Source organism: Trachemys scripta, chromosome 2, assembly GCF_013100865.1.
Source record: "Trachemys scripta elegans isolate TJP31775 chromosome 2, CAS_Tse_1.0, whole genome shotgun sequence".
NCBI classification, from domain to species: domain Eukaryota; kingdom Metazoa; phylum Chordata; order Testudines; family Emydidae; genus Trachemys; species Trachemys scripta.
The window spans coordinates 177,405,640-177,419,124 of NC_048299.1; the positions used below are offsets into that span (position 1 = coordinate 177,405,640).

Here is a 13,485-nt window from a genome sequence, read left to right on the forward strand (position 1 = left end):
TGGGAGGGGTTCAGGGCAGATGGCTGGGGGTGTGTGGAGGTGCAGGGCAGAAGGCTGGGTGTTGGGGGCGACTCAAGGTCAGGGCAGAGGGCTGGGAGTGTGTGGAGGTGCAGGGCAGAGGGCTGGGGGTGTGTGGAGGTGCAGGGTAGAAGGCTGGGTGTGTGGGGGGTGCAGGGCAGAAGGCTGGGTGGGTGTTGGGGGTAGGTCAGGGCAGAGGGTTGGAGGGTATGTGGGGGGGTGCAGGGCAGAAGGCTGGGGTGCTCGGCTTGTGGAGGTGCTCCCAGCCCCATGCCCTGAGCGGCTCATGGCAGGTGGCTGGGAGGGATATGCCCTGTTCCACCCCCTTCCCCAAGCCCGTCCCTACCTCTCTCTGCCTGCTCTACGGAGCTGTGTGCAGCCTGCAGCTCTTCTCCCTCCCCCTTGCAAGGGCCATCCCAGCAGGGAGAGGGAGGAGGAGAGGCAGAGGGGCCGGAATGCACCAAGCTGTGGGAAAAAGCAGGGGGAGGAGGGAAGTTTGGCTGCCGCAGTACCAAGCTTCTGCCTCCTGCCCCCGCAGGGGAGAGCGGTGGGCAGGGGGGCTGAGTGGGGTGGGGGACCAGGATCCCCCCACACCACTCTCTCCTGCCGGGGCAGGAGGCAGAAGTTTGGTCCTGCCGCAGCCAAGCTTCCCTCCTCCCCTGCTTCTTCCCCCAGCGTGGCGCTTTCCGGCCCCTCCGCCCCTCCTCCTCTCACCGGCAGGCTGCGTGCCATTCAGAATCATCTCGCGTGCCATGTTTGGCACACGTGCCGTAGGTTGCCGACCCCTGCACTAAACATACACCTGGCTACGGTAGTTTCAGTACCTTTCTTTTTGACCTTAGCATAAGGAACAAATAAAATCTGACAGTCCATAACTTTTACTTTGGCTGGTGATGGTTTAATGCTCTCTTGTCATCAAGTCAATGGCATTTCCTGTATTTGCAGTTCTGTGAAGCTCTGTGTCCAGTACAGTAACTCCTCACTTAACATTGTAGTTATGTTTCTGAAAAATGCGACTTTAAGCAAAACGATGTTAAGCGAATCCAATTTCCCCATAAGAATTAATGTAAATGCGGGGGTTAGATTCCAGGGAACTTTTTTTCACCAGACAAAAGACTAATATATATATACACACACATATATATACACACACACTCTCACACACACACACACACACACACACACACACACAGTATAAGTTTTAATCAAACAATTTAATGCTGCAAAAAGAACAGGAGTACTTCTGACACCTTAGAGACTAACAAATTTATTTGAGCATAAGCTTTCGTGGGCTACACAGTGATGATGATTGTGAAGCTTGGTTGAGGTGGTGGAGTCAGAGGGTGGGATATTTCCCAGGGAATGCCTTACTGCTAAATGATGAACTAGCAATTGGCTGAGCCCTCAAGGGTTAACTCTCACACTCTACAAGGCAGCAGGAATGGAGGAGGGAGGGAAGACAGCATCGTAGACAGAGACAGACACCCACCATATGTGAGAGAGAGCGAGAGATGTGCACTTCCCCTTTAAGTACGCTGACCCTATTCTTAAGTGCACTGCCTTGTTAATTAGATCAGCTTGCTGAGACCGCAGCTGCTGCCAGCAAGCTCCCTCTGTCCTGAGCCCTGTCGTGTGTCCCCCCTGCGCTATGGAAGATGGGGTAAGTGGGGAGCATGGGTGGAGGGGGACATCCTGACTGCCCTCCTCTTACTCCCCTACCCCCCGGAACGGCAAGCAGAAGTCTCGGGGAGCTGCTCCGAGGCAGAGGGCAGGAGCAACACATGGCAGTGAGGGGAGGGACAGCTGAACTGCTGGCAATTGATAGCCTGCTGGGCAGCTGCAGCACAGGGAATTTAGGGGAGCAGGGAGCTGATAGGGGGGCTGCCGGTCCACCCTGGTTCCAAGCCCCCACCAGCTAGCTGCAACGGGCTGCTCTTCCTGCAAGCAGTGGACAAAGCAGGCGGCTGCCAAACGACGTTAGAAGGGAGCATTGCACAACTTTAAACGAGCATGTTCCCTAACTGATCAGCAACATAACAATGAAACAACGTTAACCGGGATGTCTTTAAGTGAGGAGTTACTACACCAAAATACTGACTTTTTTCACAAAACACAGATTTTGAACTGCGTGTGATCTTATTCTGACTATCTAACTCAAGGGTAAATGGGAAATGCATAAAGGCCAAACAGCAAGAGGGAAAAATTAAAAATAGGGTTTTTAAAACCCATTCTCCAGGACACAACACTGAAGAGTGTGTGGCTTGACATAATCTCCAATAACAACTTAAAAACAAGAGGTCTCCATGTAAATTGCTGAAGCTGCAGGAGGCTAAACTGGGCAAAGTACAAAACGCCTTCCCTCTCTTTGGTAGGCAGATGTGATACACTAACTAAAAATCCACAAAATGTAGACAATACAGTGGATACTGTAGGTAAATCCATAAAACTGCTGCAACTGAGTGGAGAACTCAGGTGGTGAGAGAGATAAGGTACCAAAATGAACTTCTGTGTTGCTGCCAGCCTCTGGATGGAACAGGGTAATTGAATTCTTGCCCCCATGTAACTTTACCTGTGGATGTTGGGAATACTTGCAATGTTCATGATGCCATAGCTCATCATCACCAGTACAAAAATATGGATCGAGTACCTTGAAAACAAAAAGATAAACATTTAGATAGTCTCAGAGTAAGACTGCAGGGCTGATGGGAAAAAAATCCCTTTTCTACCATGTAAGCTTACTAAATTTGAAATAGAGCCAGTAAACATGGAGCCACCCCACAATGCAGTTTTTACAGAGTGAAGAGAACAGTGCTTCAAGTAAGAATCCTGTCAACCAGTTTGGGCCTAAAATGTTCTTCTTTTAAAAAAAAAGAAAATTAAATACTCAACAATGAATGCATCTCCTCTAATGAAGATATATTTTTATGTCTTCTTGGGTGATGGTGTCTCTTTGATGACTGCAGTAAACTTGCCATAGATAAATACAACATACATCTACAAGAGAGACAAGGTGGGGAGGGAATATTTTTTATTGGACCAACATCTGTTGGAGAGAGAGACAAGCTCTAGAGCTACATAGAGCTTTTCTTCAGCTTGTGTCTCTCACCAACAGAAGTTGGACCAATAGAAAATATTACCTCACCCACCTTGTCTCTCCAATGTCGTGGGACCAACAGGTCTACAACAACACTGCAAATAAACATCTACAAGTCATTTCAGTTTGTTCCGGGCTTTGTGGCGGTTAGGTGGTCGTTGTTTTGCAGGACTGCAACCAGGGCCGGCTCCAGGTACCAGCCCACCAAGCATGTGCTTGGGGCGGTGCCTGGAGGGGGCGGCGCGGCGGGGCGTTCCGGCCCGAGAGCGGGGCTGCGACTGGGCTCGCCACCCTCCCCGCGGCGCTCCGGCCGCAGGGGAGAGCGGAGCCGCAGTGGGCTCGGCGCCCTCCCCGCAGCACTCCGGCCGGTCAGGGAGAGCGGAGAGCTGCGGCGGGCTTGCCGCCCTCCCCACAGCACTGTGGCCGCCGGGGAGAGCGGAGAGCCCCGTCTGGGCTCTCTGGCCACCGGGGGCTCTCCGCCCTCCCCACGGCACTCTGGCCACTGGGGAGAGCGGATAGCCCCGGCCGGGCTCTCCGCCCTCCTCACGGCGCTCTGGCCGCCGGGGGCTCTCCGCCCTCCCCTTGGTGCTCTGGCCACCGGGGACAGCGGAGAGCCCCAGCCAGGCTCTCCGCCCTGCTCCCGGCGCTCTGGCTGCCGGGGAGAGCGGAGAGCCCTGGCCGGGCTCTCCGCCCTGCTCCCGGCGCTCCGGCCGGTCGGGGATTGCGGGCCCGCGGCAGGGCTCAGCGCTCTCCCCTGCCGCGCTCGGGGGGGGGGGCAGGGCGGCAGGTGGCTTTTTTTGCCTAGGGCAGCAAAAAAGCCAGAACCGGCCCTGACTGCAACACACAAGTTGTCTCAGGACAGAACACAAATAATCTAGGAAAACTGACATGAAATAAAACATAATTGCTAACATAATTTGTTTATCTGAAAGTTAAATACTCACCATCCAAAACAGAAAACAGCAAAGTATATTCCAAAGAGAGTGGCAAATGCATGACGAACAACGGAACTGACATTGCTGGGGCTCAAATAAATGCGAAACCAAAAAGCAGCCAACAAGGCAAACAGCTGACAGGCTACAAAATTGACCTAAAACAAACAAATAAAGAAATTTGGAATGTTACCTGGCCACAGACTTCATTGCTGGAGATCACAACAGCTTCCTTTTGTGACTCTGAAAAAGCTATATAGAATTTCTCACCTATGACAAGAAACTAGAGTAGATCCAGGAGGAAAAAGAATAAAGGGGTTGACCTTGTTTCCTGGGCAAAGCTCCCAGTAAAGTCCATGGGAGCTTTGCTTGACTAAGGACAAAAGGATCAAAACCTATGGGCCAGAGTGTGGGTCATTTAACAGTCCTATCCAGAAGTAACAGCAGCCCCTGCATGGCTGTTTTTTATCCTTCAGCACAGATGGGCAGGGGTGGAAATGGGTAGAATCTTGGTTCTGCCCACCACTCCCCATAATGCACCAACCTCCTTGAGGCCTCTCCTCCCAGTGCATGCCCAAGCAGCAGAGGCTGGAAACAATGAGGTCCATAATAAGGAGTTCTGCTCATTAAAACAGAAATTAGCTACGGTAATGGGAACTGCCAACCTCAAGAGTGAGGCTTGTGTGTGCAGGAGACAGAGCCCACAAGTGGAATTCACTCCCAGAAGAGCCCAGAATAGCCACAAGCCTCCGTGTATTCAAAGCAAAACACAAAGCTTGCTTCTTCCACTGCCCTTCCCCTCAATTGCCCCACAAAACCCACAGAGTTAAAACAAATAAAGCTCTTTTGTTCTTTCTAATAAATGTGTAAGGTGCTCAGATACCTCAATGATGGACAGAATATGGGAACCTAGACAGATAAGATTAGATTTACATTATTTTGCTGCAGACCTTTTCTTGAACATTCACCTCAAGCTCTTTGGCAACATACTAAGCCAGGGGTAGGCAACCTATGGCACGTGTGCCGAAGGCGGCACGCGAGCTGATTTTCAGTGGCACACTGCCCGGGTCCTGGCCATCAGTCTGGGGGGCTCTGCATTTTAATTTAATTTTAAATGAAGCTTCTTAAACATTTTAAAAACCTTATTTACTTTACATACAATAACTGTTTAGTTATAGATTACAGACTTATAGAAAGAGACCTTCTAAAAACGTTAAAATGTATTACTGGCACGCGAAACCTTAAATTAGAGTGAATAAATGAAGACTCGGCACACCCCTTCTGAAAGGTTGCCAACCCCTGTACTAAGCTGTGAGTCTAGACCAAGTTAGCATACCTCATTGGGAAATCCTTTGAACTAAGGCTGCCTAGGTCTGACTTATTTTCCACATGAAAGTCACATATTAAATAAACAGTTCAGGACTGTGATCTCTTAGGGTATGTCTACACTGCAAAATAAGCCCAGGGTTAGTAGAACTCAAGTTAGCAGACCCTGGGTTTATTAACCTAGGGCTTGAGCATCTACACTCATTTGTAACTTTAGGTTAGGAATTGTTGAAACCTGGGACCCAACCTCGGGCTCCAATATCTATATCTCATTATGCGTGTCCGACTCCAGCCACCCATATCCCAGCCTTCCTAGCATCTCCCAAAATGTGGCCACGCTAGCCCTTTCTTTCTGGTACAGTGTGGGAAAACTTGACTGTCCAGAGAACAAAGAAAGTTGGCCTGTGTGGTTGTGAAATACTTTTGACAGACGCCCAGACTCTGAGTCCAATAGGGCTGCATCTACGTTGCAAATTCCTGGCTTGACTCAGGCTCAGACCCTCCACCCCCATGGCGTCCCAGAACCCTGGTCCAAGCCCTGGGCTAGCACTATTTGTGTGTATACAGAAGGGGGGTTAGGCTTGAGCCTCAGTTTGAACCCTGGGGTTACACTGCAGTATAGACATACCCTTAAGGTCTTTGGCATGGCAGATCACATTCATATTCAGAATGGTCTTGTTACAGTGAATGATTTCTGTAAATATTTGTTGGTTCAATTATTAAACAAAACTATTTATTTCAGTATTTATAAAACGGATACTGCTGCGGGTCTAAAGTTCAAAACATGTAGGATTTTAGACTGCAAGCTCTTTCGACAGGGCCAGTCTCCACTTGTGTCTTGTACAACTTAGTAATATAGTCAGCACTTAACCAATGAAAGGCATCATATGATTACAACTCAGGAATAAATATAGGAGGCTTCTCTCACCATGACAATACTTTAAGCCTGTTTGAATAAGGGAATTACTCCTTCCGTCTGTATCAAGTATTAAAAGCAGATATAAAGAGGATCTCAGAGCAAGCCATTTGCAGTGTACAGCAAGATGACTTTATTGGTCCTATAAAATCCAGAAACTATTGTACAAATTCTTGAGCACAGGCTGCTGTCACATTATGTATTAACACTGTTTACATTTAGAGCACTCTTGGAACACCAACCTCACATAGTCAGGCTTAGCATAGTGTGTGGGGGGTCCAAAGGGATCTGGAAGTGGAGGAGAACATCTGCTCCGCAGGTCTGCAAAGTGGCAGTATAGCCACTCCATGGCCACTGCTACAGCCCAAAGACTAAGGTTGTGCCCCATGTATGTGGGACCACATGGATATGCCAACTTGCCAATGTACTTGCCCTCAAAGCCTGCCCCAACCCCTCTCTTTTGGGGCTGTACATAGGTAAGCTTTGATGGAGCTAAGCTGCATGGCAGGCTGGAATGCTGAACCACTATGCAGGCTCCTCAAAGCCCACCCCACCTATCCATGATGGACAGAGAGGGAGAGGACATGGACTTTGACCTGCGTATCTGTTTAAAAGAAAAATAACACCCCGTTTTGTGGGAGCGTTAGTCATGGAAAACTCACCAGCAAAGCCCACGCACGATTTCATTGACCATTCAATCCAAGATCTTGGTTGTGCCTTAGACCTTCAGAGTCACAATTCCCTCCCTGTGCTGCTTTTGGGACAGTACAGCTACATGTTGCTCCTTACACTGGGATAAAAGTAAAAGCAAACTCTAGCTCGAACTTTCATTCTACTTTCAATGCTTAAAGGCAATTTCTTTATAAGAAGCTCTAATGCCATAGATCTAATTTACATGGAGAGTGATAATCTTGGAATTGTAATTTTCACTTAACCCTCTTGCCCTGAATTAAACTAACAGTTGCCTGCAGCACCATGGTTACAACATGCCATTAAGGCAGGAAATCTAATTTAGAGAGCTAACAATTCAGAAGTAATTTACAGTATCTGAAAAGGAAGGTTACAGTGAGGGAATCAAAGAAGAACAAATTGAAATAGCAGCACCCCTGAAAGTCATTTTGAAAGTAAATGACTAAGCACTACTCTAAAGGGAATGAGAAAGCAGTATAAATGGCACGGTTTTCAAGATCAAACACTTGTTTTCTAACTATTTCACAGAAGCAGAGGATGTGGTTTACAATGTTAAGAGTCTGCCTTTTCACTGACTGAGGGCACACTCACCCCTACCCTGGTCATCTCCTTCTTCTCACCTGCTATGACCCAAACTCTAATGCAGGCATTCAACATCCTTTCCTCCATATCCTTATCCAACTGATAAAGCTACTCCAGCAAGAATATGCTGTATTTTTGTTTCATTTTGTTTACTGCTAATGTGCATAATTATCTAAAATCTGTTCCTCACAGGTTTTCTATCAACAAAGAAACCACTGTGCATAAATTATACTTGTACCATTTTCTTCTTCTGCATCTTGGGCAATATGTAATGTGATGCCTTAAATATATGCATGGTTTTTCACCCCCTCTAACTATACCATGATAAAACATAACACCAAGCATTGTTTGTTTGCAATTTTATTAGAGAAAACACTCATGCAATCTATATGTATATTTAATACAGTAGAACCTCAGAATCACAAACGCCTCTGGAATGGGGGTTGTTCATAACTAACTCTGAACAAAACATTATGGTTGTTCTTCCAAAAGTTTACAACTGAACATTGACTTAATTCAGCTTTGAAACTTTACTATGCAGAAGAAAAATGCTGCCCCCCCCCTTTTTTTAGTAGTTTACTTTTAACACAGTACTGTACTATATTTGCCTCCCTCCTCCCTCTGCCTGATTGTGTACTTCCAGTTCCAAATGAGGTCTGTGGTTTACTGGTCAGTTCATAACTCTGGTGTTTGTAACTCTGAGGTTCTACTGTACCTACAAGGGTATGCACAACATGGTGTGATATAAAGGTTTTATCCGCATTGCAGGATCAGGGCCTTAGTTACCATGAGACTGATTTTCAGAGGTCATGAATGCTCACAGTTCCCACTGACTGCCAGCAGGAGTGGCAGGTGCTCAACACTTCTACAAATCACTACCCATGAGTTCAGCTGTGCAAGGTTCAAAAAATCTAAAAATTGATCCACAATCTTTTCTAAACTTAAATTATCACAGATTTAAAGTCTTTTTTCACAGGATCTTCCAGGGCTTGATGCAAATGCTGGGCCCCATTAGAAAGCTGGGAATCCTTTTCCCAATGGTATAAAATTCCCATTTCTAACCATGTAGTGTGGTTTAAAGCTGCAGCTTTTTATTGTCTATAAAAATTGGTTTTCATGCCAGACTGAATCTTGTCCATTCTCTGCATCAGGGAAACTAATTCTGAGGGTGGGGAGAATTCTACATCTCAGGAGAAGAGGAAGAGAAACAGTCAACAGTGCATAATAAATTATCACATGCATATCATATGTTGTGTGTGTGTGTATGTGTATTACATACATACAGAGAGAGAGAGTGGGGTTATAACACAATAAGCATACTGCAGTTTATTATGCAGATTCCTTTGGGACCCTTTGCTTACCATACATATTTGAGGTAGTTAAGTAAGGTTGCTATGAAGAACAAACATTCCCCCTAATTTTCAAAACTGAGCACATGCCTATGATTTAAAGTAACTTTATATGATACAATTTGTGTGCACTCAGTGCTGGACCACAAAGAAGGAAAGTTCATTCTTTCTCCCTGACCCCAAAAATCCCTGACTGTGGGAATTGCCACATTGGCAGAAGAGCATAAAACCACCCTCCTTTTGGTTCATACCATTTCTGTTGTTGGTGTTGCTAACAGCACAGTGGAAATAATGAATTAGGGGATTCTGAATGTTGACTTAGGAAAATAATTATTCACTTATCTTAAAACTGATCCCTTCTGTTTCAAACCTATAACTATTTGTATATTACATAACCCATCTTTTAACTGCACATGCCCATTCAAGGTTGCCTTCGGATCTTTTCATTTCAAACTTCTTCAGCCTTGACAACATGAAAGAAATGCATTGGCTTTCTACAAAGCCAATTTCTACTGAATAAGATACAATAAATGAGCCATCAGAGCACACAGTATGCTGCCAAGACCAGCCTTGGAAAGATACCACCATCCCCTCAGTTTTCATTATTCAACTTGTCTCTTGGTCCATCAGTCAGCTGGTGAAGGCAGCAATATAATGCAGCAGCAAGGCATTCTGCCACTGAAGAAAGAGAGAAGTTGGGGCAACTCCAACCATGCAGTTAATAAAGGAATGGAACTGGATGGACTGTTATTGAGAGCTCCTCAACCAGAGAACAGTAGCTGCAAAGCTAAGCCTCAAGTCTGGGGAAGCTGTAGGTGATATAAGAACGGCCATACTAGGTCAGACCAAAGGTCCATCTAGCTCAGTATCCTGTCTTCCGGCAGTGGCCAATGCCAGGTACCCCAGAGGGAATGAACAGAACAGGTAATCATCAAGTGATCCATCCCCTGTTGCCCATTATCAGCTTCTGGCAAACAGAGGCTAGGGACACCATCCCTGCCCATCCAAATTAGTAGCCACTGATGCACTTATCCTCCATGAACGTATCTAGTTCTTTTTTGAACCCTGTTATAGCCTTGGTCTTCTCAACATCCTCTGGCAAGGAGTTCCACAGGTTGACTGTGCATAGTATAAAGAAATACTTCCTTTTGTTTGTTTTAAACCTGCTGCCTATTAATTTCATTTGGTGACCCCTAATTCTTGTGCTATGAGAAGGAGTAAATAACATTTCCTTATCTACTTTATCTTTGACAGACCAAGGGAATCATCAGTGCATAGCATGTATGGTGAAGAAAGGAATTACATTTCATGTTTTTTCCTATATTCATTCTATTTTTCCCCATGAACAATTACTTATTAAGTGTGTTTGTCATAGGGCCCTGAAATCCAAACTGCATCTAAAAACCTACTAACCAAATCAAACCAAACGACCAACAGCCCACTGTCTGGACTCTGTGAATGACATTATCCAAGCATACTACTACTGATTATGTGATTCTCCTGAACATACAATACTGTAGGTAGTCATCATTACCAAAAAAAGGTCACCTTTAAAGGGCCCAGTCATCCACACTTTATTTTTAATAAGAGGAGACAGTGATCTGACAGATGTGGCTGGTCTGGCAGAAGGGGGAGAAGTGATCACTTCCAGGCATCTGCCCCCTAGCCCCAGGTATTGGAGCCCCTACATGGCCATGTCTGAGAACAGAGAGGGCATATGATGCAAGAGGGCCATGCTCCCCCTTATCATTCCCACAGACACTCCGTAAGATAAAGCTGACCCCTTTTGCGCTACCCTGTATGTGTTTCCCTTACATTCAACACCCACAGCAGGATGATTTTAGGGACAGCAGTCAGTGGGCAAAAGGAGGGTCCGAGACAGCAATGTGCAGAGATCCTGGCCTCAGACAGGTGTCCCAAGATCTCTACAGACCTCAGGACATTGGAAGATGTAGTAAATGGAAACTGCTGCCTTTCCTACCAAGAAACAAAACAGGCTCATCCAATGGAATTATGAAGTTGAAACAACGCCAGAGGGAATCCAAAGTTTCCTGTTCCCTGCACAGTTTTTTCCTAAGTAGTGGATAAACTAGCCCCATGACCAGAATAATTAGTGATTCATCACATTCCTATAACAGAGGAAAGCAACAGAGAGGTATGACAGCTCCACAGAGAAGTAAACAGTGTGTTGTCCTCTCTCTTGAAAATGATCGTTCAAACCACAGAAAAGCCTATAAAGGAGAAGAGGGAAAATACGTTCCCTTGCTAGGAAATTCTTGGAACATTTAGAGTCAGGACACAGAAGATTTAGAGCTGGTAATTCCCTGGTTTCACCTTTATAATAAATCACTAGAAACACTCCTGGTCACTGCTTCACCCAGGTCATATTGGGTTACTCATCTCTCACTTCAAAAAAAGAAAAAGAAAAAAAAGTTTCTTTCCATTGATCCTGCAGTAATCCTGGCATATGCAAATCGCCCACAAGTCTGACCACAAAATACCTTGCTTTTCCTTTATTATTTTTTCCCCTTATACTTGCTTAAAAACTGACCTCACTTGCCAAAATGTAGGAGGACGGACTAGATTGACTATAATTCTCTCCAAACTCAAAATGGCAGCACACAGAGGCCCATCTGGATAGAATCGGTGATCTCTGGCTGCCAAAATAGTCCCAGCTAAACAGTGGCAATTAGCATTCAGGCTGGAGTCTGCTCTGAACTGGCCCCAAATTACAAGAATGCAAAGGTGGCAGAAAGTCACTTTTACTTCTTGCCCTAAGGTCCTGTGCTGAACAGTATTCAGCCAGACCTGAAGATCAGGCTCTAAATCTGTTTTACTTACTAAGCAGGTACAGCACAGTCAGCAGCAGAGCTGCCAGTATGCCTTGATCCTTGGGACAAGCAGGTAATCCATGCTTCAAGACATGTTAATGTTGGCCCTGCCTACAACGGAGCTATTTAGTCCCAGTTACGATGTTGATACCAGTGCTGTATCTAGCAAGTAACTTCTCATAGGCCACCAAACAGATGTTCTCAGTGCTCAGGAAAGCATTAAGAATCAGTGAAGGTGAATAAGACTAAAGGTTGCAGGCGTTCATTCTTAACTCAAACGCCAGGCAGCATTGTTTGGTTAACATTTTAATAAGGGGCCCCCATAGAAATTTCCCCATTAGTCATAGATGTGTATTTCTGCAGAGGAAAAGCAAGGGATTTGGAAGTGTAATCATTTGTTTTCTCCATAAGACTTCTTATATACATAACCGAGGGCGCCACTTGGCAAACAAATATAATTAAGTGCACTTTGGTGGAAATGTTTATACTTTGATACTGAAAATTAAACAGAGTATTTTGATAGCATCAAACAACATCCAAATTGTGATATTTGAAATTGGACGTGTGTGCACCTGTCTGGAGAGTTGGGATATACCCAAAAGGAATTTCTTAAACATACCTGACACTTCCTGGAATCTGGGCCATTCCAAAGGAAAAATATTTTTCTCTTTTGAAGCATTTTTATGAGCTCAAAGGACAAATTCTCTCTGGCAGGGATGATTTAACTCTATCCAGAGAGAGGGTGAATTCCACCCAAAGCAGGGAAATCACCATATCTACCCCTGCTACCGGGAGGGGAAATTTTAAAATGGGGCTGTGTGCACTAACAGGAGCTGTACAGCTTATCTCCATGCACATATCTCAAAAATGTTGGCCTGTGATGCTGTTTTCATGAGTAAATTCTGCTGATTTCCTACTTACGGGATCAATAATCTTTGTTGTTTAGACTCTAAAGTTGAAACAGATGTTCTTTCTGGATTACCTTTAAGAATCCATTAAAGGAATAATCACTAGTAGGACATGTGATATAGCTGTGGAATAGATTAAATCTGCAGTCATCGGAAATTTGGAAAGGAAAATAATTAAATGAAAAGTAGTCTTGAAAAATCTAACCTGTAACTTAATTCTAGGTTAGAAATAGTGCAAGCCTGTATGCTTACTTTTAACGGCTCATTGAACCAAGGCTCTATTTTGCTCTCAATAACTCTTATACTGAACTGTAACTATTCTGTATACTGCACAGATGTTTAAGTAGTGCTCAGTTATGAGCAATGATGTTCTGCCACAACCCCGTTCTCTCAATGGATAATCCCAGTGTCAAGGCTGCTTCCCCACTTTGAACTTTAGGGTACAAATGTGGGGGCCTGCATGAAAACTTCTAAGCTTAACTACCAGCTTAGATCTGGTCCGCTGCCACCACTCTCGATGCTAATTCCCTTCCCTGGGTAGCCTTGAGAGACCTTCACCAATTCCCTGGTGAATACAGATCCAAACCCCTTGGATCTTAAAACAAGGAGAAATTAACCATCCCCCCTCCTTTCTCCCACCAACTCCTGGTGGATCAAGATCCAAACCCCTTGGATCTTAAAACAAGGAGAAATTAACCATCCCCCCTCCTTCCTCCCACCAACTCCTGGTGGATCAAGATCCAACCCCCTCGGATCTAAAAACAAGGAAAAATCAATCAGGTTCTTAAAAAGAAGGCTTTTAATTAAAGAAAAAGGTAAAAATCATCTCTGTAAAATCA

The 13,485-nt window shown here is 45.2% G+C and overlaps 1 protein-coding gene across 2 annotated transcripts in view; it reads right to left on the bottom strand.

The window, feature by feature from the left end:
- The window catches only part of MBOAT1 (membrane bound O-acyltransferase domain containing 1), an 84,648-nt gene that overhangs the window by 42,999 nt on the left and 28,164 nt on the right, over positions 1 to 13,485 (bottom strand). For both annotated transcript variants that reach the window (XM_034762405.1, XM_034762404.1), the window contains exons 2-3: positions 4,057 to 4,202; positions 2,588 to 2,665 (exon numbers count right to left, since the gene is read on the bottom strand). In XM_034762405.1, coding sequence (XP_034618296.1) covers positions 2,588 to 2,665; positions 4,057 to 4,202 — 224 coding nt within the window. The remainder of the gene's footprint in view (positions 1 to 2,587; positions 2,666 to 4,056; positions 4,203 to 13,485) is intronic.